The following is a 26,871-nucleotide window of genomic DNA, read 5'->3' as shown; positions in this document are numbered from 1 at the left end:
CATTTACACATTCATATTCATTAGAATTGAGACAGGTGACAAGAAGAAAGTAAATCTCACCTCACAGAGTTAGCCTTTCTCCCCTCTGCCTTCATGAAGACTTTCACATGATTGAACGGAGTGTGCACATACATCTTCAACCTGAGAACAGGATTTAAACACAGGATGTTAAAGAGTCAACTACAGCCTAAAAAAGACAATAAAGACCTGTACAGAATGTCCTAAGCTGGTTACCATAAAGGTCAAAACACAAAGAGCTCATTGAGTGCAGCACAAGCAAGACCCATTGGTACAATTGTCTGGTATGCTGACTGGTATATGTATAGGCCCTGACTGAGGGTTCTTGTGTAAGGGACAATCCTCCATGCAACTGACGGCCACGGCACCTGAGCCCGTAAACAGCCAACCAATGGGCCATGGAGAGTATAACCCAACTCACTTGAATCTAGACTAAGCAAAGGTTGTGTCTAAATGGTTGGAACTGGATCAAGTTAGGTGTCTACTCCGGTCTGCAATATGCTCTGGCTGTAGTTGTACAGTGGACTGCTTACTGCTGACTGTTATCAGTAGAGAGGTTAGGTCAGAGGAGTCAGATCGCTGTTCTGTTTAAGTATCAGATTAGAAATAATAATAATGTACTGCAATCAAAGACTTGTTCAAAGACTGCAGTTCATGTTGGGAGAAACATTAGCCTGGGAAATGAAAAAAGGAATTGAAGTAAGAGCAAAATTACAACGAGAAATGCAGGAACGTAAGATTGTGACACCAAACCAATCCTGTGTGACTGTAATTGGATTGAGTTGAATTAAAGATAAGGACATAAAATGACCTTTGAATAATAGTTTTTTTTTGTAAATTCACAGATTTTCTTCCTTAGTTACATTACGGTAAATTGACCCTATCAATAGCAGTCTATTAATCTACTCCATGGGAAACATTCATCATGTTGAGCACAATGGTTAAAAGATGTGGTGGCACAGATCAGCAGTGTAAACTAATTCATACACTTCACAATTTACAGCTAATTTAATTAGGAATAGAAAATATATTTGAAAATTTCTGTGGAGAGGAAAAAAAAGGTTGTTTTTTAAATCAAATACTGTGTGAATATGAATCTATTAAGTACTATATTGGTGTTTATTCACCCATTCCTGCTTATACAGGGCTCTGGTACATTCAAACTGATTTATACTTAGTCTGTAACTGAGGCATACTCCCTAAACACACTGCTGCCAAACTCAATTACAGGGGCTCTGGTCTGGCGTGCAGGCAAAAGTGGACCTGAAACAGGTCATCAAAACAAAAGCTGCAGTCATGGCGTTTTACACAAAGAATGGTGAGGATAGTAAGTAAAACTGAAATACAATAGGTCACTGTATTTCGGTGTTTTGATTGATGATTGATGTGTGCAGCAATGGGGCTCAGGCTGCATCTTGACAACACAGTTTTAAACAATACAAAAAGCTCATATGCTATGTAATGTTCCCAGGACAATATGATGCAATAGCATATGAATGTAACTGCGTCAAACTGGTGTTGAGATTAGGGATTGTGTTTGATATGATACTATGCTATTACATATTACTGTACAATATATGCATTTTAACATCAATTCTTGTGAGCAATTCAATAGCTTTGTTTTCCCCAGTCTCATTCTCAGTTGTTATGAACATGAGAATCCAGTAACTAAACACAGCTTCACAGTTGTTTCCAATAGCAAAACTGCTCATTTGAACTCTTCAAGAGAAAACAATGGGCTAAGCAGGAGTTATTATAAGGACTTCTAAACCATATATCAAAGTGTTGTCGACCTCTAGGTCTATTATCACATTGTTAAGTTTTCAAATTCTATTTATGAGTTGAGTGACTCAACCAAAACAACTCAGTGGAATTTCATCCACTAAAAAGCAGCACATTAATCTGAGGTTTCTGGCTTTGCAGAAGGATTTAGCCAGAACTGAAGTTGATGGCAATAATTTAACTCAATATAACCAAAACAGAAATGGTGACGAAGCGACATACTGTACACTTTAACTTATGCCCTTGAACTTATTGCCAATTATGGACACAACTTGCACTTCAGCTGTACAAGGTCCAAATGGACTGTAGCATAAGCCCCCGTTGAATAGATAGCATCTAACAACAACCACTGATTCACACAGCAGCTCACTGCAGTTTTTAAGGTCTGTACCTAATGCCATAAATGGTAATCCTACAGCTTCAACTGTGCATGTTACATGTGTTTCACATGAACATGATGGTATATAGTGGTGTGTTTGTACAATCATAACAAAAATAGTGTTGATGTGAAAAGGCTCACTTTTGACGTGTCACAGGGTCAGACTCTGTAGGGTGGATATAAGGGGTCAAGATCTGCTCCAAGGTTTGCTTGTCTGACACCCTAAAACAAGAAAGCAATTGTTAACATCCAAATCAAGTAAAATCCATTGTAAAAACTTTGTGTACATTTAACAATCCTGGCCCAACATATATATCTTAATGGTCATGGTTGCTAACTCGCAGACTGTGGACCAACATGGTCTATCTACCACAATGTTACCGACAGCAACAAGCACAATCCTTCTGAGTATTGAGATAGTATTGATAATTTTCTATCAATTGACAAAAACACTGACGCTTTACCAGAAATATTATAATTTATAATATAAATTGTGTAACTCACCGTCTCTGAATAAACTCTGTACTACTTTGAGGAAAGATGAGCTTCAGGTGCCAAAGGAACAGTTTTTCTCTAAATGAGAGACAGAGAAACTCATTTTTAATTTCAGCTTATTATAAACAGTAGTGCTTGATGCCTGTTGTTCACAGACAGATGAGGTCACCAGTGTTCTCTCAGCATTCCCTTCACAGTCAAACACAAATGCCCTTGTTTAAATTCAGAGCATAAAATGGATTCAGCCTTAATCTGTCCAAGACAATACGCCTGGCTGCTTCCAAAATCTTGTCCAACTGTGTGTGTGTGTATGTGTGTGTGTGTTTGTGTTTGTGTGTGTACAAGCATAAACCGGAGTCACCATGGAGACCATGACATACACTCAATACTAGGACACCAGCTGGTGGATATCACTTTTTCTGGAGAAATGCTCTGGGCAGTGACTATTAACTATAGTCGTTTTTTTTGGGTTGCTGGGCGTGCTCTACAACCAAACATTTATCCCTAAACAGCTGCTTTGTTCATACCTACTAAAGTCATCTTGATGCAGCAATAGTCAACAAAATGTTAGCTATCAAACAGCTTGGGGATATGAAAAACAAGCCTATACACCAATTTCACACATTAAAATACATTTGTCATTACAGAGGAACATTCTTGTTATGCAGATAAAACAAAGAAACTATAATTTTTGTTGCCACTGAGGAAGAAGCTATAGTCTACTGGCAAATGCATCAATCAGTCATATACCCAACATACTGAGCTGATTCTAACTACAAGGACTCGCGTTGACCAAGACCACATAATTTGCCATAGGGTGGAGCTGATTTATCAACCCATTCCCCATCAGAGTTAAAGGACGAAGGCCTTGATGGATCTGAAGGATGAAGATGAAACATACAACGCAAAGCATAATTGTAAGGCACAAACGGGTGACCTTGTTATTAGGACTCACCAAGAGAGATTCAGAGAACAACTCGGAGGTTTCTTTTGATATCTGTAAAATAAATATTTTTGGATCGTTTTTTTTTTACACATCTAAAAACAAGCTCTGCACAGCTTTGTGTAAAGTTGCCTTAAATACACTTATGTGGTTTCACTGTTAAAAATAAAACTAAAATCTATATTGCTGTGCAACGCATGATTAATGAAAATTTAGTAATATAGGAAGGTAAGGTTGGGTTAGTAGGTTAGCATTAATCTCACAGCTGTATTTTAACGTACAAGCATTGTCTATGTGTTTAGAATTTCACCATCGAATAACCATCTGAATAAAGGCTTTTTAACTTTTTCCAGAAGAATGCCTTGGTAATACTTTGATAATTCATTCATAATTTTTGTAATTTTTCAAGCAACCATACAACAAAATAATTAGTTTCAGCTTCTCAATTGGGAAAATGTTTTGTTTTTCCTCTGCCAATTGACAATGGCAATCAACCAATTCAATTACTTACGGCATGCAGACAATTGAGCATAATGGGCATACATTTGGACCTAAAATAATATATGTATTTTATAGTGCTGTCAGTTAAAAGCTTTATTAACAGCGTTAATGCAAATCTATTTTAACGGCGTCAATTATTTTTATCACGAAATTAACGTTCTTTTTGGCCTAGCAAACTTTTAGTTTTTTTCCCATGCTGTTGTAACAACTAGTAACGTTAGAAAAAATACAAACTACAACACCACACCGGATCTAGCTAGACCGGAAAGATAACAACAGGCACGCTGCACACACTTGTTTGGGCTTGTGAGCCGGCCAAAGAGTAGTAACGTTACATTCTGAGTGGATGGCGAGAGCGAGACGTCGAAATAGTTGCCAATAAGATTCTGGATGGAGAGCGTCCTTTTTTAAAAGTTGCCAAATGGTTCCATTGACAAGACCAAAGTGATCTGTGTGTTTTGTCATTGTGCACTGAGCTATCATCGCAGCCAGTTAAGTCTAAAATACACTTGATGGCCAAGCACAGAGCTGATGCGAATCACCCCCCGTCAAAGTAGTTTTATGCCAATGTGGTTTTCAATTAAAAAACATTTGCAAAAAGCGAGCCGATCCACCTTTCCATGTTGATAAGAGCATTAAAATGAGAAAAAATGGGACCAAAAGAAAAAAAGGGATATTTAGAATAAAATGTGCAATTAATTGCAAGTCAACATTGGCATGACATTAATGCGATTAATCATAATTAAATATGTTAATCGTTTGACAGCACTAGTATTTTACATTAAATGTACATGTTGGTGTTCATTTGTATTTACAGAACAATAACAGCAATTGCGTATCAATTCTTTTATTTTTTATTCTCTTGTACTGACAAAGACTGCTTCAATATTTAAACAGATATTGGACTTTTACTTGGACTAAGTCAATTTATTTGGTCAAACAAATAAATAAAACAACGCAATACATATTCTGACAAACTTCTTATCACTGGCAATGAGCTGATCAACTCTACTCCATCTGTCTTTTGGCAGCCGGTTGGGGTCTGGTGCTTGTGAGGTTCTTTTGTGGATCCAGATGGTAGCATTTTAAAACAGGGGGCATGTTTTGTTTTCCTTAAAAACAGAAAGAGGATGGCTAAGAGTAGGAAGTGTGTGTAAGTACTGTATGCGCAGAACACCCAATGAAAGGTCGTTGTGAGTTTCCACTTGGATGTAAGGAGAGGGTGAATTGGTAAGGTTGTATGTAGTGAAGGTAGCAGCAGGCATGTTGGGAGTGGGAGTGGGATTGGGATTCCCTACGCAACTGTAGACGTACTGCGCCTACCTAACACCTCCAACCCCTTAGTCAGAGGAATTTATGTGTTTGCTCAGTTTTGGCTAAGTTTCTTTTTTATTTCATTGGTGTTTGTGCATGTGTTTGTACGTAAAATAGGGTGGCGCACCAGGTGTGATGCCATTATTCTGTCATTACAGCAAATGGAAACTATGTCTTTCAATGGAAAAGGGGCTTGCCCAAAGATGCATGCATTCATTTGGCAAGGCCACGGTGCATACCTGGGATAAGTGCCATCATTCATTGTCAGGGGAAAAAAGCAGAGAGAGCAGCATAAAAAAGTCAAAACAGAAGAGGACAACTGCTTGGAATACCAGAACCTGCTGAAAAATATCAGGACGCACAACCTAGTCCTTCAACAGTTATTGCTGAAGGGCCTTGAGCAAGGCATTTAAAGTCTTAAAAATAAAAAAAATTAAAAAAAATAGTTGTGCAATGCAGTTCCTGTGTATAACTGTAAAAAAAATTAAACGCTTAAACCACACTAAGATTGTGTTGACAGGTTTATAACTTCAACAGAACCCCATGCAGTAAGCTATCTGCTACCTTACATGGCCTGCATTAAAAAGCATTTTCTTCTTTAAGAGGGATTATTCATCAAGTAGCTTGTTGGACCGCAATAACTAAGCCTAACCAAATAAAATTGAATGGGTACATGGCCAGAATAGAGTGGAATACATTTAAACACATTTCATCTATCTATAAATTGCAGAAAAGTCCATCCGTCATGTGCATATCTCTAAAACGGTTAGTCCAATAGATCAAACTTGAAAGGTGTCTTACTACAGGCACGAGTAAGAGTAATGCCAAGTTTTACGTTATTTGGATTCGTTAATGATCATACAACACTAGACAACACAGCTTCGCTCTTTTTTCCCCTCTTATTTTTAGGGGGAAATCGGATTACTTAAAATCTCTCAGTTTATGACTTAGTTACTATATGGCTATCAATCTGTAGATGTGTTTTGTATTTGCACGTGCACAAGAATACTGTCCAGTATGCAAAATTATCAAACGGTAGGCAGGATGGTTTATCATAATCTCTGAAATTAATACTGTGAGCTCTGAATTCAGATTCTTAAGCCTCAGTGTCCTGACAAAAAAAAAATTTGAGGTTTAAAATTATTTTCAGCAGCCTGAGTTGCTTAGACAAGATGGAAGCGGTCATCTCTAGCTGCTAAGTGGTCGCCGTTTCCTTTTTTCTTTAATTGGCAGCACAATAGTATTTTGTTTCCCTATGCTACCCTAAAAACTATGCAACACAATATTTAAAAAATAAACTAGCTAAAATCACTAGACTGGACTTCTTATGAAAACTGAAAATTCTTAAAGTAGGCCCATAGAAAGCCTCACTTTTAATGTAAGGACAGATTTTAATATGCAAGCTAGTAACTGAAATCAGTGAGTAAGCCCTGGAGCTAGACTGAAAAGTCAGTAAAGACACAAGCGATGATTCAGGACAACGTTTTGTCTTTCACATTAAAAACTATTTTTGGGCGTAGTGGTCATTTCCAATAATGGCTAAATTAGTCATCTTTGCCCTGAAGAGCTTCATAAATAGCCTGGTGCCTAGAAATAGGTGAGTACTATCTTTGTTCTCCTCTTCACAGACCTGACTACAAAAATATGAATACAAAGGGTGACGTTTTAGTTTTAAAGGCATCAATAACATATTACACAAATAACTGCAAATCAGTAGTTTTTTAAAACGCAACATTTGCTTCTTTCTTTAAACTTAAATTCTGAGCACCTGTCTGCATCAATGAGGGAGACTGAGAAATAAAGCAGACTCAGAGGAGGATTGATGAATTCATTAACACAAACCCACCATTGATTAAGAAAGAGATGGGAATTGCTTGTGCCATCAACACTGGAGAGCAGGAAGCCTGACTAGTGGTCTGGCAGTCAGAGCAGATCCATCTGTCTGGATTAGGAATTGGACAGCCCCAACAAAAATGGTGCAGCATACGAAACCATATGTCCTGTAAATCTGCCTGTCAGAGGTAGATGCCAGGATTTGGGTGGCAAGTGGGTGCTGGTGGACTGAGACGACAGGACCTTGGGGCCTCTCTACTAAGATACAACAAATAAATCCAATATCCAAAGCCAATGCCCAACCTCAGAGGGTGGAGTGGCAAACAGGCTGATGAACCAAAGGGAGAGAAGACAAAGATTACAGGCAGCTGTACTGTAAGACTCCGTCTTTAAGTCCTGGCATGAGCATCATTTGCTGGACAAATGCCACAATGTTAAGTCATGGTTGTGCTTTTTTATGGTTTCCCTGGAAAGCTCAGAACACACTCCTCCTCCAGTTAAGAGGCAAAAAAAAGATGTTAACGTGTGGAGGGTCAAAGAATGCAAGTGTATGTTAAATGGTAGTTTACAGCCATGCTGGCAGCGCCATTAGGCTGTGGTGATCATTATCTGGGAAGGAAAAATAAATGTTGAAAGAATGACAAATAGAAAGACATTTTTCCTAGTACTTAACACTCATACTCAATCTTACAACTAATGGGACAAAGAACAAGAACAAAAACCAAACAAAATACATTTGGGTCTGATATGCAAAGCTTTAGGTTCTTACATGAACTGACGTGTTGGACCAGTGGAACGTTTGACCCGTTCTAGATGTGAAGTGAAAGGATAACACATCTTTGTACAAAATGTGATGGAAATCCATCCAATAATTGTCAATATATTTAGCCAATGTAGCCACCTGTAGACCCAATGTATTAGTGTGGCTTAGAAAATGAGAAAGGTTTCATGGCTAAAAGTCATTACCACTGAAGTTCTGATGTCCAAGTACAAAACTATGTAATTAATTTTGAACAACACATGGAAACCTAATCATCAGAATTAAGTCGACCAAACATGACACCTGGCAAGTTTATATTCTCTCTAATTCATACAGCACATTTGCATTTATGGTTAATTTACAGTTTGGAATTCAACTTAGAGCCAGAGAACAGCATGTAGCCCACAGTTATGTGGCTAATTGTGATGACAGCAATTGCAACACTGATGAAACTGCTGCTTGCCATTTTGATGCGAGTTTTGCCTCAGATGGCAGTCGGCATAGACTCTGCTTTGCATCAGCAGTGGTTAATCAAGCCAATGGCAGCCAGAAGCCTGTCTGTTGGAGTCTTAAAATTATTTGACTAAAGCTCCAGCTGATTGTTTCATTTTAACTTAATTTCTGGAAAGTAGGAGTCTTTGTGCATGTGAGTGTGTAAAGTGATGAATAGTCGTCCTCCGCCTTGAAACCTAGGGTGAATTATGCTGTCTACATTTGTGCAATATTTCATACACCACTCGTGTTTTTACAATGATGCATGATTCAGTGTGATGAATGTCACTGCTACATTATAGCATTTTCAAAATTGCACTTATTGGCCTCATTGGGGTACTAAAATTACACCCCTTCTCAATTGTCCCAGTAGTGCAAGCTTTAGCAGTGACATGTTTTGCAATTCCATTTCCACTCCATCTTCACAGCAGGGGAACAAGACCAAACCAATATGCTTTGGTGATGGCAAGTACGCTATGTTCAGCTTATAGTAGTTTTGTAGCACCTGCGAAACACAAGATGTATTGTGATCTTGAGTAGGGCTGGGCAACATGGAGAAAATCAAGTATCACAATATTTTTGACCCAAAACCTTGATATCGATACCACAACGATATTTTAGTGTTGACTATTGGTGCTTTCACAAAATATTTACACAATGAGATTTTTGATGAATAATAATAATAAAGGCAAATAATAGAACAGTCTAGTAAGTTCAGAATATGACATCACTTTACTGTAAAGCAGCCTTTAAAACCAGGAAATAATACGCCATATCACAACATTACAATTTTGTTGACGATATCTAGTCACATATCGATATCATATTGATGTATTGCCCAGCTCTTGTATGGAGTACTGAAGCAAAAAACAACAAAAAAGCATTTTACCAACCATGCAACTGAAGCATGGTAAATGTGCTTTAATAGGACAGCTACTACCCTTCCGCAATGCTATTGCAGCTGTAATGAAAACTGGTGAAGTCTGTTGAAATTGTTTTAGTGCAAACCAAACACATCCTGCTGTTGCTTCAGATTAAAAGATTCCCACCAGTGAACCAGTGAAAGGCTATTATTATAAAGCAGTTACAAGAATGCAAGGCTGAAACATGTTGCTCCAGAATGTATGCGGGTCAGGTAATATCATTTTGGCTTGTCAAACTAGGATTGCTTGATTCTTTTCTGGCTCAGTGAGAAGTTGAAGTTACAGCGAAATGGAAGAGAAGATGGTTTGTTCGACAACTGAACAGAAAACAGGCAAATGGGAGAGTTTTGTAAGCTAGTGCAACAAATGCATCCAATTGATGATGCGGTCCTTTTGAATATTTTAGGATAACTGTATGCAAGTTTGACACAGAATCCTCATAAGGGATCCACAGGGTCTTGAAGGAATATGCCACCGTTTGTTGCTGCTTATCACAGTCTCCCATGCGTTGGCCCACCTATCTACAGCTAGGGCAGACCGTGAGCCCTTGAGACCGTGAGACCGTAAGCCCTATTTCAATAAACAGTGGCATATTCCTTTAACAGAGATGTACTCAATTTTATTGGCCCAGGAATTACAGGACTACTCTATTTACCTGAAATAAAATTCCTTCAAAATTATGAAACATTAGTACTCTATTTTTGAGTTCACTGTTTTTCAACATAAAATTAGGTATCCACTAGCCCAGAGAGCTGGGTTATTTGAGGCTGACAACATATATATGGTAGACTGACATACATGACATGGCACAAAGCCACAGCTTCTCCTTTTACTGATTATCTCAAGTTATTATAGAAATATGTGCAGTTATTATCCACAGTAACTGCTTCTGCAATAAGTTGTCCAGTCCACGCAAGCTGTCTGAGGAAAATTCCCTGCCATGCCAGGCAAAGGATGTAGAAAACATAAGTCCACCCTAACACAGCTAGTCCCAATGTTCTGCCAAATGCCAGCTATTATATACTTACCCTCCAAGGGCTGGACTTAGAGGCAGCCTGTGATTTTCCGTCAATCTCTTTACCATTTGTGTCTTGTTTTTATATTAGTCACCGTCAAAAGGTGGAAAGTTGCACAGCCAATATTTTGCGTACAAACATTTAATCAAAGAGACACATGCTCACAAACTCACACAAATACGTTCACACTTACACACGCATGCACACCATCAACAGGCATGAAAGCCCTCTAGTCAGCTGTCTGCCAGTAATGATCCTTCTCTGGCAGCATGAGTGCGTAGCATGAATATGTCGCTAACCAGCTGCAGTCACACTGCTCACACATCTGCTTTTTATATAATGTACTTGGTACATTCTGAAGCACATTCTGAGTCTCGATTGCTCGGAATTTATTGTATACCTTTTCCCATCCCTTGTGTCCATTTGAATGTCTCTGAATAGGACACAGACTTTTGGGGTTAGTTTCACTTTGTCGCACTTCTCAGTGAGACATAGTGAAACTAACCTGATTAAATAAAGAAATAAGGCTGTACAGCAGGCCAAAGATTGCTCTACGGACAGCGCAGCAGCAAAACCATAACGATTTTTCTTGTGTCTTTTGCTGGAGCAGTTGCAGTAATTTAGTACATTTCCCACATTGTTGAGCCATTGTGAAATGACAAAAAATAGACAGACAATCTGGTCTCATCCTACTAAAAATTTCTCTCACCATGTGACAAATGAGTTGGAAATGAGGAATATGAGGTTGGAGGGTGGGCAGAGTGCGCTACTACAACCTGACATAGTGTTGTCTCATCCTGAGATGTGACGTGCACATTTAACTCACCGCCCGCACAACACCAGAGACAGACATGACTGAGTGGTAGACTTTAAGGATGGAAAAGATGGTGGTGAAAGGGAAAGTAGCAATATCATACCAGCTGGAGCGACTGACAAAGGATTCTTTTTAGTGGCAATCCTGATTGGCACCCAATGTTGCCCCTGGACATTTCAGACTCATAAAACTTTAATATGTAGTTCAATAACCATTTTCTCCTTGCCTCCTCCTCTATTCTTCCACAGAGGGACGAGAGTGGCAGGGCTCCACCTCAGAAAGAAATTGGAAAATGAGTGGCAGAAGGTTGTCCAAGGAGGGAGTGAAGATGCCAGACATGACAAGACCAACAGTAGAACTGAGCAAATTGGAAAAGTGTTCCTGCAAAAGAATGACTTATTACTTCAGGGTCTAAACTGGGGTAATGAGCCTCACTCTCTAAATTACCGCAAGTCTGAAAAGTTGACCACACGGAAATAATTTCCCCCAAAATCATTAATATACCAATGGGGGGACAATTTAATAACAACACCAGACTTGTTGGTGGTGTTGTAGGGCATTATTTGCATTAAGTGTACTTTCAATGATAAAACCATTGTTAAAATGCCATTTCACCATTTTCTACAGTTTCTTGGCCACAAAGAGTCTTGTTCTGTTATATTTTACTCATTTCTCAGTAAAGCAAAAGTCTCATGAGGCAATGCTTACTGAAAGATCTTTCACATTTTGGGACCGTAATTACTGGCTTCTGTCAACGACACCAGGGCTATCCATGTACAACACAGGGTAACACATAACACACAAATAGAAGATCCATTTGTGAAAACATCACACATTTTAATAATGAAATTTCAGATGAGATCACCAGCTCAGGAACAGCTGGGCACTGACCTATTCCCTGCCAACCTTCTGTGAAATCTCATACGGTGCATCACGTACGTACAGTTGGTACAGTGGATGCTCTTATTTCAATAATTTTGCATATTGGTGCTATAAGATTTAAGCTAGAGCCCGACTGATATATCAGTCTGATATTAGGCATTTCCCGATTTATCGGTATTGGCATTAATGATAGCCGATTTAAAAAAAATAAAATTCTTTCATCAGAATAATTTATAATGACAAATAAACAATTCGGATAAATGAATATTAAAAAAAATAAAAATAAAAACGGACGGTCTACCAGGTTATGAGTGTTGGTTTTGACTGCCAGAGGACATTCTACAACGTCCCTGTATTATTTTTTTGTTAATGTGTTTTTGTTCAAAGGACTTTAAGTTTCATATATTAAGGTTTGTATTTTTATACATTTTATTTATCAGAACTTTAATATATTTTGATGTTCCTCTGTTCTGTTGTATTAATAAAACTAATTAATTATCCTATTAATTTAGTGAGAACTCCTAAATAACTACAAATAACTAATAGTAGGGAAATCTGTTTGTTTTGTTACCCGTTTCTGGAGATATATATATATATATATATATATATTGGCAAATCGGATTTTTAAATAACCAAATATTTGGGTTGGCCTCTAATCTAAGCTTGAAAAAAGTAACCAACTTCATACATTTTTTACTTTAATAAAACAACATGCTGAATGGCTACAATGTGTAGTATATTATTACAAAATGGGAAACACACAAGGCCTTGCTAGACAATTAGTTTACGGTTGTATTATAGACAATCAGAGACTAGTGTGCCAACGTAAATAACACCTCAACTGCCTCAGGTAACATATCGATCACACGTTAAACAAACATGGGCAGATGACCACAAACTGCCATAGGACAACATGAAGAGAGGCATCACAAGATGCAACTGCTATTAGGGCTTAACAAGAGTGCCATCCTGTGGTAAAGTAAAACATCACTAATCATAAGCTCATTTTGCTCCTAAGTTAACTACGGAGGAGGTGTTGTATTTAACTGTAACTGAGTACATCAGAAAAAGTCTTGAAATGTTGGGGTAAGACTACTGCTCTGATGGAAATCCAAAACGCCTGTGTTGTTATATTACTTCTACTTGTTTTTCTGCTACAGTATGTTTGTGTGCTGTCTTTTCTATTTATTTTTTTACACGTTCGAAATAAAGCAATTATTATTCACTCATTCTATAATACTGTAGCATGTGTAAAGGACTATTTACATATTTCATTATGGTCACGTTTTGGTCTCAAGACAGTAATGCCAGAGTAAAAACTCAAACTTGAATTCAGAACCTAAAGAGCATGAGTCAGTGAATTACTTATTCTTGGCTTAATAAAATTATTTGTTCCAAAATAAGTGTTGCTCTTGTACGCTCTGCAACACTAGGTTTGTCGAACTACAGCTAAGAACAAGACAAAAAAAATCATCTTCTGTTAGAAGTCAAAATACATTGTCTGTGTTTAAATTATTTTATTCTTACTTTGTGAAGAAGACAGTGGAGTTTTCTTTGCTCTTAGTGAAGGTAATGGGGAGGAACCTTAATGTGATGTTCATCTTTCTGGCATTGGCTGCCAGCCTTTTTGTCTGTAAAACAGAAGAGTAGAGATAGTATAGTACATTAGGGTCTGGTTTCTATAAATGCCAAAAACATCAAGATTCATAAAAGCAAACCAAACAACCCATCAGACGTTTAATACAGATCTCAAAGCAGTATACTTCAGCCAAAACAATGGTTTAGTGAACCAAAATGTTCTCAGCCTTGAACAAAGATGAACATATTCTCTAAAAATAAACTGGTACAAATACAAAACATCTGTTCTGCATTAATAAATCCATCTGTGCAAGCTTTAACAAATAAACGAGGGCAAGTAAAAGAGGACCTGAACTACTTCTTACCGGCCTCATCTACATTTGAAAGTCTTTCCTTTCTAGCACTCATGTAGTAGCACTCCTTCATGACTTTATATTGGTGGGTAATATATGAGAGAGAGAGAAGAGAGAGAGAGAGAGAGAGAGAGAGAGAGAGAGAGAGAGAGAGAGAGAGAGAGAGAGAGAGATTTAATAAAAAGGTATGGCTATACAAGGCTACTAACAGATTACTGCACTTGCAATGTTCTGGAGGAAACCCAAATCCCAAAGCTTATCATGTGCCAAGCCGTTATCTCTTGCTGAGAATAAGCCTCATTATTTTGATTGATTTGAGACCGCTGAAGCAGCCACTGCCTCTACAAATCCCATTAAAGAACATTCTTTACTCCAAGCTATCAAATATCATGTTGTCATGTAGTAACAGTACAGGTGTTAGAATTGCGTAACTACAGCTGCAAATTCTGAAGTAATAAAAGTACTAAAGATAAAAAATCAGATATATCATCAGATATCTAACCTAATCTAACTAATCTAAGTGAGTATGTTTACATGCACACTAATATTCCACTATTGTTTTGAATATGACAATATTACAAATTGGATACAGGTCACGTAATCAGCATAGTCTGTGTGTGTATTCCAAATAGGGACTTTTTTTTCCAAATGTAGCATTTTCGGATTTAGACATGTGAGATATGCCAGTATTCATGGGGTTTTAGAAGCATTCTTTGTATACAGCGCATTCAGAATACGTGTCTCAATTGGGTTTTTTACCGCAGTTTGCAACAGTTTACGGCCTCTTGTCTTACAGTCATCTCTGTGCATTGCTATGGTTGTTGTACACAAACCAACTGGCTAACAGCTTGCAAGGCTGGGGTAGAGATGCATGTCCAAAAGAAAAGCCCACATCTCTGGTCGGAAGGAGAAACACACCTACTGTTACAATTGGTTTGTATTTCAGCCAAAACCAACAACTTAAGAATACCTTACCTAATGATGTGGCAATGGTGTGTTCGGCCATACAGTACATTTCTCTACCATACAAAAACCTTTCAAGGACTAGTTTCAAGTTTATTAAAGCAGTTTTTAGCAGAAAACTGAGACTTTTGATCCTACAATATTGACAACTATCATTGTTTTTTTGCGATATTCCAACAGTTTACAACATCTTTGGTGCATTTCGACATTTGGGGCGGCTGTGGCTCAGTGGTAGAGCGGTTGTCTGCCAATCGGAAGGTTGAGGGTTCAATCACTTGTCCTGCAGTCCCATGTCAAAGTGTCCTTGGGCAAGACACTGAACCCCGAGTTGCCCCAGGTGCTGCGCATCGGAGTGTGAATGTGTGTGAGTGGTTATCTGATGAGCAGGTGGCACCTTGTACGGCAGCCTCGGCCACAGTGTATGAATGTGTGTGAATGGTGAATGTATCCTGTATGATGTAAAAAGCGCTTTGAGTAGTTGTAAAGACTAGAAAAGTGCTATATAAATACAGCACATTTACATTTCCTTCCCTCTAAAACAGTGGGTTTTAAGTATTCTAAATCAAGCACTGTCTACATCCATGTGTACTAACTTGCTGTCTTCTTCTTTCCTGTCTTTGCTGGTGCGTGGATGCGTTTTTTGGCATGTTAAAGCCACCTTTTGAGCAGTGGGATAGTGTGACACCATTGGTAGGACTGTGCACCAACCGCTTGCACAAAATAAACAATACCAATCAAACTCCACAGGAAGCCCTTAAGGTACATTACTCAACATTAGGAATGTACACAAACTTTACTTGTAAATCAAGGACGTACTTTTAATGTGGAACGAGGAGTCCGGATGAGGTTGTCTCTGCTGGCACCGTCAGCAAATCGTCCTGTATCCTCCAGAAGCCTGTAGTCTACAGTGCAGGTAAAGGACAAACATTAAACACACATGCAAGTAAAAGAATAGCATTTATTGTTATAATACCACTCATGTGTATCAGCTATTTTCTTATGCTTAAACAAACACACATTGCTGCCAACCACTTACTGGTTAGTTCAGAACTGTACTTGACAGTGATGATTGTTCAACAATATTTACTTTACAATGTAACAGTCAAGTTCTAAAACTATTCTTGTTTTTTGTTATGCAGTCACAGGAAGGAGGATGCTCACCATTGAGAAGCGTCATTTCATCAAAATGGGAGAGGGTCACAAAGGCTGTTTTATTTCTAACTCCACTGCATCCCAAATCTTCCTTGTGTTTCTTCACACACAGCAAGCTGGAAAATATACACAAACTAAATATGTTAGGTAATGCTTCAAATTGTTTACAGGAATTTGGTCTGGCTGTGTTTCAGCTTGCAGACTGTGCACAAAGGACAACAAAAAGTAAACTGGACAAAGAGAGATAGTAAACTAAAACCGACAAACAGCATACCCATGACTAGGCCTGCACGATGAATCGTTGTAAAATTGCGATCTTGATTCACCCTGTTCACAATTTAATTCTTAAATAAATTTATTTTATTTTTTTTTCTTTTTTTAAATGACTTTGATTCTCACTGCATTTTACGAGGCCACTTCATCAAAAACGCTACTACTACTTTCTGAGAGTTTTAAACAGACTGTATAAAATAGGTTTTAAAGCGCTCCCATGATCTCCCTTCTCTTCATTGAAGCCTCTATGTTTACAGGCTTGTGGTGATGCGCAATGTGCTATAGGTGCCCCAAAAAAAAAATCTACGTTTGGAACTGCCAATTTTTTTTTTTTTATCAATTCCAAGCTAAAAAATCGTGATTCATATTTTGCCTCCAATTGCACAGGCCTACCCATGACTACAACAAAGATATAGCACTATAGGTAAATAAACACTGTTAGATTATCTAAAAAGGTAGTCGTCATTCTAGAAGTGTTTTTTTTTTTTATATCTGTGTGCTAGGAGAAAGACCCAGAGAAAACAACAAGTTTCCTAACAAACTTATTGTTAGAAGCAATTGTAAAACTGTGAAATCCAAATCAGACAATAAATAAAGTAAAGTGATCGTAGAAAAACTACATGTACAAACCAACAATAATAAAAGAGCTATAATAAAAGAGCACCTACACATACACAACACTTGAACAAGCACCTTTTCAGAGAAGATAAAAGATGGCTGTCAACATTTGACAAAATGGTCGATGTAACGTCAACAGAATGTTCAACTGAAACCAAATGCTGGTGACAGAAGTAAAACTTTCTACTTTCTACTTAAGGACCTAAGTAATTATTCCATGACTACACACCTACACTTTTGAAAGAGATGTTTTAAATTTAATCATTAATGAAGCTAGTATGATTATTTAAAAGTGCCTGTGAGCGGATTTCTAAAAGATATCACTAAAAACAAACAAAAAACTTGTAATTTAATCCAAAAACCCATTTTGCTGAGAGACAGGTATTTGGCCAGGGTCAGACAAAGATTGTATGCCTCAACTATGTAAAAGGAATGCTGAAAGAAGCCCAAAACAACAAGCAACCATGAGAGAAAAGGAAAGGACATCCCCTGGTGCCCTTTGATAAACTTGAATGAAATGTTCAGGTATGACCTTCAATATACCATTTACTACTTGAAGGTAGGGCGGGGCAATATGGAGAAAATCAAATATCACAATATTTTTGATCAAAAACAATATTGTAGTGTTGACTATCTGTGCTTTCACAAAATATTTACAAAATGAGATTTTTCACGAGTACTTATCAGTAATGTGGATCAGTCTACAGTCTACTCTATGACATCACTTTAGTGTAATGCAGCCTTTAAAACAAGGAAAAGAAACCACTTACGCCATATTACAATATCCAAGATCTTAGACGATATCTAGTGTCATATCACGATATTGATGTAATATCGATATCTTGCTCCGCTCTACTTGAAGGTTAGGTTTTAAATGTTTCAACGTCCACAGAACGCAAGGAATAGGCCATGGAGTGGCATGTTGTTGCTAGCCGTGAGTCAAAGTAAAGTTCAGTCAGAAAAACTAAAATGTACAACACAAATATGATGTTACTGCACTCAAAGGTAGGAGAGATTTTATGTAACTATTTGTTACATAATTCTTTTAATGATTTTTTTTTTCAATCAGAAAAAGCGGAACTACTTATCTGTTATTTCTTCTTCTATGTCTTTCTTTAGCTTTAATTATGCATGAAATAATTGATCTTTTTTTTAAGATAATAAAAAAAACAAAGATTGGGCTTTAAATGAAGCCTTGGGCTGGCCAAAGTCTCTTTCCTTATACAGGTTTTACAACAACTTCACGTTTTATCTATTAGAGTACTTTTAAAATGTACTACGCTGTGCTTTTTGCAAACAGGGAGCAGCAGTGCACTGGCTCATGAAACAACTAAGCACTGCTAATATTTAATGGTAGTGTTTAAAGTATATATATATATATATTATATATAAAGGCTATGGGTAGCCTCAGTTTACTGATTTAAAGGGATTGGTTTAGTGGATGATTCAAGGAGTTGTGACCCTTTAGATTAGTTGATGGCCTGTTTATCTGACAGTAAAATAATCGCATTACTTGTACAATAATCTCACCTGCAAGAATGGGCAAGACAGGCAGGACATCTATACTTCGCCTCCTCTGATCCACACACACCACAACTGCAGGAAAGACAACATGTCAGCATTGTGCACACAAACTGTGGGCAATGCACTTAAACAGGAACGGGAGGAATAACAGGGATACCAGGTGTAAGCAATCATCTGCAAGACAACTTCACAGAAAAAAAGGAACACGTCTACAACACTTACAAAGTGGAGGCGACATATAGAAACAAGCCATAAAAGGTTAAAGACAAACAAAGATGAAGAATGGCTAAAGTCGGTACAATTTCTCGAGTTTGGGGGTGGTGTTGTCGGATGTAGCGTTACCGTTACGCTAACTTTGTAACGTTAACTAGCTAGCTAGATAACCAACGTCGGCACATTACGCTAAGTAACGCTAAGTGTATGCAGTTTTTTAAACTAGCTATCGTTATTGGTATAATACATACTCCTCTTTATATCTTTATAACGTCTATATAGGGTAAAAACAAAGCTCGACACACACGTGAACCTGTTAGCTAAAGTTATGTTAGCAGTTTGCTCCTGACACCTTATCTAACGGAACACTCACTTGGAGAGAGAAATCTTTCTTTTGGTCCCTTTCGGCTCGTCTTCCTGGTCGTTGTGTTCCATTTGGCTTTCCGACAATGACAGTATGTCTGTTGTTGGTAACGATACAGTTACAGAGCACATGACAAGAGAAGTGTAGCCACACGTTGGACACAACCAGGCGGCATCAAAACAAACCCTCTTCCGCCGGCGGCAACTTTCAGCACGAGGAGACGAGTTCCGGTTGGAAACCCGCTCATTAGCGCCTCCCGTTGTTAGTGGGTCAGAACTACAGTGTCCTTCACTTGTGACAAGGTAAACACTGAAAGCACGAACACGGAGCTGATATGAATGTGAAGAATATGTCTAAATGTGTAGCTATTGGGAATATTCACACTAAAAATAAACCATAGAAAACGCAGCGCTTTCGTTAAATTCTAAGTAAGTAAATGTTCTTCCAGGACACTAACTATACAAATGTTCATTCTGCATTGTTTTATCTACACAAGACCTAATGTCTAAGTCTAGTTCCTCGCTTAAACGTACGGGACGAGTTTATTGTGGTGGTCATTGCAAGTTAACAATGAGAGCGAGAGAGAGAAAGAGAGGGAGAGAAAGAAAATGAGCCCTGTGCACACACATCTTTGATCAGCATCTTAACTCTGAGCTACTTGCATCCTTATAATATGTTGCAGTTTGAATGGGAAACCAGTGCTGGACTGCTCGTCTGGCACAAGAGTCATCAATGTGTAGGCTATTATTACTATTTACAAGTCTATGTTGTCGTTATTTTATATTTTACTATTTCAATTTTATATGTCTGTTTGTCTGTGATTTAACTGTCATATTGAGGGTTGCTAAACTGTGTTTTGTTGTTAAAAACAATGACAATAAAGATCTATTATATCTATTCTATTCTTCTAATACTATCACTGTGCTGATTTTGTAGAGTACCAACATATGATGACTTATTTTCCTCGAGTTGGACTATGTGGCCTAAAAAGCTAAAATGCTCTTCTGAAATCTAGCTATCAATTTTATTTTTAAGAATTCAAATAATTTCTCTCTCTCATTGTTTTTTTTAATTTAAAGATTTTCGGGGGGATTTTTAGGCCTTTATTTGTGTAGTACAGCACACAAAGGGGTGCTGAAAGGAGAGAGCGAGGTGGAATGACATGCAGCATAGGGCCACAGGTCGAAGTCAAACGCGCGGCCGCTGCGCCGAGGAGTAAACTTCTACCTGAGGGCGCCCACTATACCAGGTTTAGCTAAGTAGCTAAGAGATGTACAAGCAGGTTCTTGAGAGTCCGGATGACATTTTATTTGGACAAACTGTAATGTATCCAAGTCACTTTTAGTTGTGTGTGCACAGTTTGTACTTAGCTAACCAGGCACCTGCCTCTGTGTTGTTGTTTTTTAAAAGCTTTTGAATATAAAAGAAAACCCTGTTAATGCTCACACAATGGAGGCTGCCCCATGCAACCAGTCTTGTCTTTTGTCTCCACTGGAGCAGTTGGGGTTAATGTCCTTTGCTGTAGGGCACCACATAGGTAGATGAGACGGGTGTAAACCGAGCCCTGGGTATCCTGCTCTACCTTCTCTACCTTTCTCTTTGAGAAAATGAATGCTCAGATGGGCCGATCTGGAATCTTGCTCCTTATGAGGTCATAAGGGGCAAGATTACCTCGCCTTTCTCTGCTTTGTCCGCCCAGAGAATTTGGCCCACCCATGAGAGAGAGAGAGAGAGAGACATCATGGCTTTCAAATTAGCAAAGTGGCAGTTGGTCAAGGCCCCCCCCCCCCTCCTCCTCCTTAAAAGCTACAGACTCAGAAATGGCACATACGAAGGAAAGCTCATTGTGGGACTGGCTCTAGTGGCTGAAACTCTGCACCAAGGCTGAATTTTGGGAAAGAGACTTCTGATACAGTTTTAGGGGACTACTAAGGTCTATATAAAAACATCCAAAAAGCACCATGTCATGGGAATGAATATGGGAATTTTACATTTCCCTCCAATATTTATCCTGCCAGGGTCCTGGTAGGATAAATGTAGTGTAGGTAAAGGTCACCATTAATCTAAAATAGATGTGTCAGTATAAACAGTATAAATGTCCTTATCATGTTTGAGAATAATTTGATTCCCAACATATTCCATGACTTTGACCATTTCAAAAAAGGACACAACCATTTGTGGGTAAAATGCTCCTTTTATTTGTTTGGCAACATATTTATTATTTACACATTTGCATTCACCTTTATCCTGCACAGTTGTTCAGGTAACATAATTTAAGAATATAATGACTGTGTTTTCTTTGTATTCTGACTCTGGCCTAATGTAGCTGCCAGTCCACCTAACCACCACTGCAAAAACAAAAATAACAGTATGATAGACATACAGTCACAGGTGTGAACACACAGACACACCTTTTACACATAAATACCTCTTTAGACTGAGCTGTGGCTGACCAAATAATTCTCTGAGAGTATAATTTACTGTGATACAGTAATGTGAACAAAAAACAAAAAGAATATAAATAAACATACAGTATGTTGTCAATATATACACAGGAAATGAAAAACTCACTGATGACTCATTTATTTTTTGCAGCACCAATGATAGGTTTCCCCTGAAGAACCTACCACATAGAAGGAAAAGCTACAAAAATATGTAGTGTATCAAAAAAATGGTTCATAAATTAGAAATGACCAAATCAACATAAGTACTTAGAAAAAAAACATAACAAATCTTGATGTAACCGGTACATACAAAACAAAGGCAAAAAAAAGAAGACTTGACATTAGCAACTATTGTAGAAAGCAAATGAGCAGGTAGAGGTAGAGCACCATCTGTCAAGATGTACAGGTCCAACTGGGCAGGACCATAAACAAAAATGTCATGAACACAATGTAAAATGTAGCCTTTGATCGGAAAATGAAATATTTATAGCAGTCACACATTATCCACATGCTATTGCACTCATAAAAACATTTTAGTTAGACAGTGCTCTTATGTAGAGGCCCGGCACGCTCCTTCGGGTTAGGCCTCTGCTCAAGATGGTCTGGGCGTGAGAGGTGAGAGGGAGGAGTGAGTTTTAGGGTTTGAATAGGATGCTATTTAGGGAGACCCTACCCTGCAATCAGGGAGTGATGTGGGTCCTTTTACAGCCATCCTAAGCACCGTTTGACTAACAATTATCGACAAAACATACTTTATACAATTACTGATAAATATTGGTATACGCTGTTCTAATTTGGCCGTCTTGGCCTGGGTGTTCCACAGAGATTGAGTTCTTCCATGCAGGTCTGTCTTCAATTGGACATTGGATAGTTGTCGTGCTAACAGGTCCCATTAACGGTTTTCCAATGAACACGACAAACTCTCACGGCCACTCGCTCTTGGTAGTCAGCAATTGTTTTTGTAACAGCCTTGCATTTTAGTAGTTCATGTAAAATAGTTACAGGCCGGTGATGTTGGTGTCAAAGAAAGCAGACTGGACTGACTTCTATACGCCGCTGACTATTGGGCTGGGATGTGACAAACTCCTGTATGTCTACAATAGGTAGCTGACGACTGTCCTGAGTATGGAAGAAGAAGCGTGACTGGTGCCAGCTGCCATCTTGGATCTGAAAGATGATAAGTGGAGGCGAGACAAAAAAACAAACATAATTCAAGCAATTTATTTTCCAAATTAATAAAATATGTCAAATGATTATTACGGAGTATGCTTGAAAAAGTATTGCTGAATCACTTTTCTGTCCTGCTCATTACCTTGCAGTCGTCTTGGAGCACATGTGGTTCAAGTAGTGTGTCTTTCACAAACATCTGTTTGTTCCAGCCTCGAAACTGAAGTGGGGTGTTCTCTTGTGGTAAGGATCCGGTGGAGCTGAAGCGGTCTGTGGTGCCATAGGGAGGATCATTTAGGCAGTGGAGTGTGATGGTGTGACTGGCCTCAATACTCAGCAAATGGAGAAACTTCATTTGGACTTTCCCCACACCAAACACCATCTGGGACAGACAGCAGAAACCGGAGTGTGATCATGACATTATAGAGGATTGTTGCGGTTAACCCTCCTGTTGTCCTCGGGTCACATTTGACCCGTGTTCATAAAGTTTCTATATAAGAAAATTTAGGTTTGTTTCAATCACATTGTCAAAAAAATATATATAATGTGGATGGTTCTGTAAAATAAATGATCAGTTCACTACTTTCGTTGAATTAGGGTGTTTTGTAGAATTTTTTAGCATTTATTTTGAGGGGGGGAATATAAATGAACATTGAAAAAATTAACAAAATGTCTAAAAAAAGACTTTAAAAAAGTAGGGAAAAAAGAACAAAAAATTCAAAAAAGTTCAAAAAAACATCCAACAAAAACATCCAAAAAAGTGACAAAAAACTTGGAAAAAATTACAAATACGTCGGGAAAAGCGAGAAAAAATGTTAACCCATTTTGGTAAAACTTTTGAACCAGAAAAACAAAACGTTGCAGGTTGACGAGAGGACAGCACAAGGGTTAAGATTCTACGTGAATCTAACTAAATGAGTGCTTTATTGGTTTGCAAGACAATGTGGAAAAGTTCATTAAATAAACTGACATTAAGTGACGGCAATAACAGAGCGCACACCTGTCCCCACCATCCAAAACATAACCATTATTTCTATTTATTTAGGATTAAATAAAGTAAACAAACCCATAATTTCATCTAACATATTGGTATGTTGATGTATCATCTGTTTACCACTAAAATGTTACCTTATTAGAGGCTACTGGATGTAAACAGGTCTGCCCTCCTGCGGTAAAATTGCAGAAGACCTTGAAGGCATCAGAAGTACAGCCCAAGTTTGGATCAATCCAGAACCAACCTTAAAATTGGACATAGAGAGAGAGAGTGAGTGAGTGAGTGAGGGAATGAGAGAGAGAGTCAGGGAGAACAAGAGCAAGTATTTAATAAAAATGTATATGCCAACATCTACATATGCCTAAAAATGTGTAACAAAAATAGCTCATATTTAAAAATACATACATTCGTCTATTCAGTATCAGGTAAATGAGACTCTCACCATCTCTGAGCTTGTGATGACAGTCAACCAGATCTTTGCAGACACGGGCCGGGTTCTCCCTTGTGCCCAGAGGCTGTTTTATGCTCTCAATCATACTGCTCAGGTAATGTAGAGTCTTTAGTATCTCCGTATTTTGATCGGAGAGGCTCATTTCTGTGTTCTGTAAACTCTGTTTGAGAACGGGAAAGACAGCACTATAAAACTCCAAAATGATCTATTATTAGTGCCTTCATTACAGTTACAAAACCAACAGAAAGAACGAAACAAATTCTAAAGCTATAGTGCATAGTTTCTGTCGGTACATCCACGTGACGCAAGATTTCCGTGATCGAGCCCCACCCCCACCCCTACCCCTCAGCCATGCAGTTGCTTGTAACCAAGGAGGACGTGGAGGATAAAAAAAACATGATGAACAACAGAAGAGGAAACTATCTTCACTTGAGTTTCTGTGCGTGAAAGTCGCCGGATGACACTATTTTCTAAACATAGCCATACTGAGTAATACAGAGATATATGTGAAGCGGACAGTATTAATTAGCTTTGAATCAACTCATTGAAAGGATGTTTAATATAAAAAAGTTATGCACTTAAGCTTTAAACTAACTTCCATTTATTCATTGTCTGTCCTTCTGCCAACTTATCTGCCATCCATGCAACAATCCATCCATGTAAGAATTCACCCAGTCCATTGACTGAGAGTATTAGTTAGCCTTACCTGTGTGCTGACGGCAGCATTAGAGTCAGATAGACCGTAGACTGCTAAGTCATCATATATCACCCTCTGTGGATTCAAAATCAACATATTCAGTTTAATGAAAACATAACACATTCAGTGCCCTGTTCATTATTTAACTGAAAGATTATTATCCAAAGGCTGTTTCATTGGTTATAGAAAACAATACACATCTGGTTTAAGGAGAAAACTTTAATAGAATAAGAATACACTTTAATACCAGAGAAAAGCAGGAAATTAAGTCTTGCATCAATAAACTCTGAAATTCCTGACTTTACTAGGGTTGTTAGAATAACCTATTCCACTCAGCATGTGTGTAAACAAAAAAAAGGCATGTGATATAGTTGTTTTTCTGGGTTTTTACAAATGTTTGAGCAGGTCAAGGTCATTCAGATAGAAGAAAGGTACACTTTATCCACAAGTTATGACACATAAGAGATGTGAGGAGGGTTTCTACCAGTATCTCAGGCTGATCGTTGATCTACAGTGGCAAAGCCTCTGAATAAAATATTTTCTTTTTTGCACATTTTATAACTGACATGGATTATTTATGGGCTCATGTACAGTTTAGCAAGAAATATTTGTCCTGTCTCTATTATATCTTGGCTTTTTTTTCTTTATTTCTTTGAAAAGTTTATTGAAGCCTGGGCAGTCACAAATCTTTGGTTTAAGGAATAAAAAGAAAAAAGATATAATAGGGTTATTCTCCAGCCAGTCTGAGATTAAGATTATCCGTACAACAGGATGATATATATATATATATATATATATGTATATATATATATCTATATTTATATATTTATATAATTATATATATCATATAATATGCCTGCTAGCTGATACTATCTACCTGTCTACTTGAGTGGCATGAAGCACTTACTGTTGGACCTGGAGCACCAGGGGGTCCCTAAGGTGGGAAGAAAGAAGAAGACTTAATGAGTGACACAGTAAGAAATGAGCCTATTGTGGTTGCAGCAGATCACTTTCTGGCAAACTATGTCTGTGTCAGTGGACTCTAAAGTTACATTATAGGGAGATGTTTAAGTGTGCAACCAGAAAACTGAATACATTTGAAACATAGTGGTCTTTTAGTCATCATATTGTATAATGTATATATCAAATAAATCATTTGAAATCTCACGTGGCAACGCCACAAATAATTTCAAAATTGTCTTGTTTCCAGAGTTTTTAAACAAACTAGCCCCAAAGAAAACAGTCTGCCTGCACTGATAAGCAAGCTCATTGTGTTTTAAAATACCACAGAACTTTATTGTTACATTAATAGAGTACATGTACTGTAGTGTAAAGCTGAGATGTGATAGTAAGGTTAAAACTTACGCTAGGTCCTGGACTTCCCTGTGGTCCTTGAGGCCCCTGAAGGTGTGAGAAAGAAAATCAGTCTGCTGAGAGCTGAGTGCTTTAAAAAACAATATGTATTGGATAATCAAAGTGCAGTATCAGCGAGCACAGTGGGACTCTGCAGGGAACAACTGCTGAATCATGATTAAGTTTCTCCCATCACTTTTCTTTCTAACGCTATGAGGAATAGCAGGAGGAATTTGACTGTTCTATGGTAGCTACTTCCGGCAGCTGGACTCAGGGTGTTTCAGGTAGTTCATGTCCATATATGTGAGAGTATGCATATATTTGACGTCATCAGTGCTTGAGGGAAAGCTAGAATGAAGGGGGCACTCAATGGTGTTTCAAGCCCCCAACGTCTCCTTCCAGGGAGCACAGCGACCGTTGACTTCAAGGCACCTAACCCTAATCTTAACCCTAACCCTAACCATTGCCGTTTCCTAGGGCAGCGCTGCCTGAAAAGAGTTGTTGGGGGCTTAAAACGTCATTAAGTGGCCCTGAACGAAGGGGCCATTATATGTGTGTGTGTGTGTGTGGGGGGG

At 38.2% G+C, this 26,871-nt stretch overlaps 2 protein-coding genes and 1 long non-coding RNA gene across 3 annotated transcripts in view; 1 reads left to right on the top strand and 2 right to left on the bottom strand.

Annotated features, from left to right (window-relative positions):
• Positions 1–19,439, bottom strand: part of znhit6 (zinc finger HIT-type containing 6) — a 28,125-nt gene extending 8,686 nt beyond the window's left edge. The window contains exons 1-8 of the mRNA XM_032525636.1: positions 19,200–19,439; positions 18,620–18,685; positions 16,208–16,314; positions 15,863–15,948; positions 13,680–13,783; positions 2,684–2,752; positions 2,321–2,401; positions 61–141 (exon numbers count right to left, since the gene is read on the bottom strand). Of these exons, the coding sequence (XP_032381527.1) occupies positions 61–141; positions 2,321–2,401; positions 2,684–2,752; positions 13,680–13,783; positions 15,863–15,948; positions 16,208–16,314; positions 18,620–18,685; positions 19,200–19,321 (716 nt within the window). The 5' untranslated portion in view covers positions 19,322–19,439. The remainder of the gene's footprint in view (positions 1–60; positions 142–2,320; positions 2,402–2,683; positions 2,753–13,679; positions 13,784–15,862; positions 15,949–16,207; positions 16,315–18,619; positions 18,686–19,199) is intronic.
• Positions 19,440–20,656: 1,217 nt separating this feature from the next.
• The window catches only part of LOC116695415 (uncharacterized), a 14,901-nt gene continuing 8,686 nt past the window's right edge, over positions 20,657–26,871 (top strand). The window contains exon 1 of the long non-coding RNA XR_004333455.1: positions 20,657–20,667. This is a non-coding gene — a long non-coding RNA (uncharacterized LOC116695415). The remainder of the gene's footprint in view (positions 20,668–26,871) is intronic.
• Positions 21,365–26,871, bottom strand: part of col24a1 (collagen type XXIV alpha 1 chain) — a 92,609-nt gene continuing 87,102 nt past the window's right edge. The window contains exons 54-60 of the mRNA XM_032525635.1: positions 26,309–26,344; positions 25,851–25,877; positions 24,953–25,018; positions 24,238–24,406; positions 23,930–24,039; positions 22,947–23,183; positions 21,365–22,801 (exon numbers count right to left, since the gene is read on the bottom strand). Of these exons, the coding sequence (XP_032381526.1) occupies positions 22,655–22,801; positions 22,947–23,183; positions 23,930–24,039; positions 24,238–24,406; positions 24,953–25,018; positions 25,851–25,877; positions 26,309–26,344 (792 nt within the window). The 3' untranslated portion in view covers positions 21,365–22,654. The remainder of the gene's footprint in view (positions 22,802–22,946; positions 23,184–23,929; positions 24,040–24,237; positions 24,407–24,952; positions 25,019–25,850; positions 25,878–26,308; positions 26,345–26,871) is intronic.

Source organism: Etheostoma spectabile, chromosome 9 (genome assembly GCF_008692095.1).
Source record: "Etheostoma spectabile isolate EspeVRDwgs_2016 chromosome 9, UIUC_Espe_1.0, whole genome shotgun sequence".
Classification (NCBI taxonomy): Eukaryota; Metazoa; Chordata; class Actinopteri; order Perciformes; family Percidae; genus Etheostoma; species Etheostoma spectabile.
This window is presented reverse-complemented; position numbering and strand designations above follow the sequence as displayed.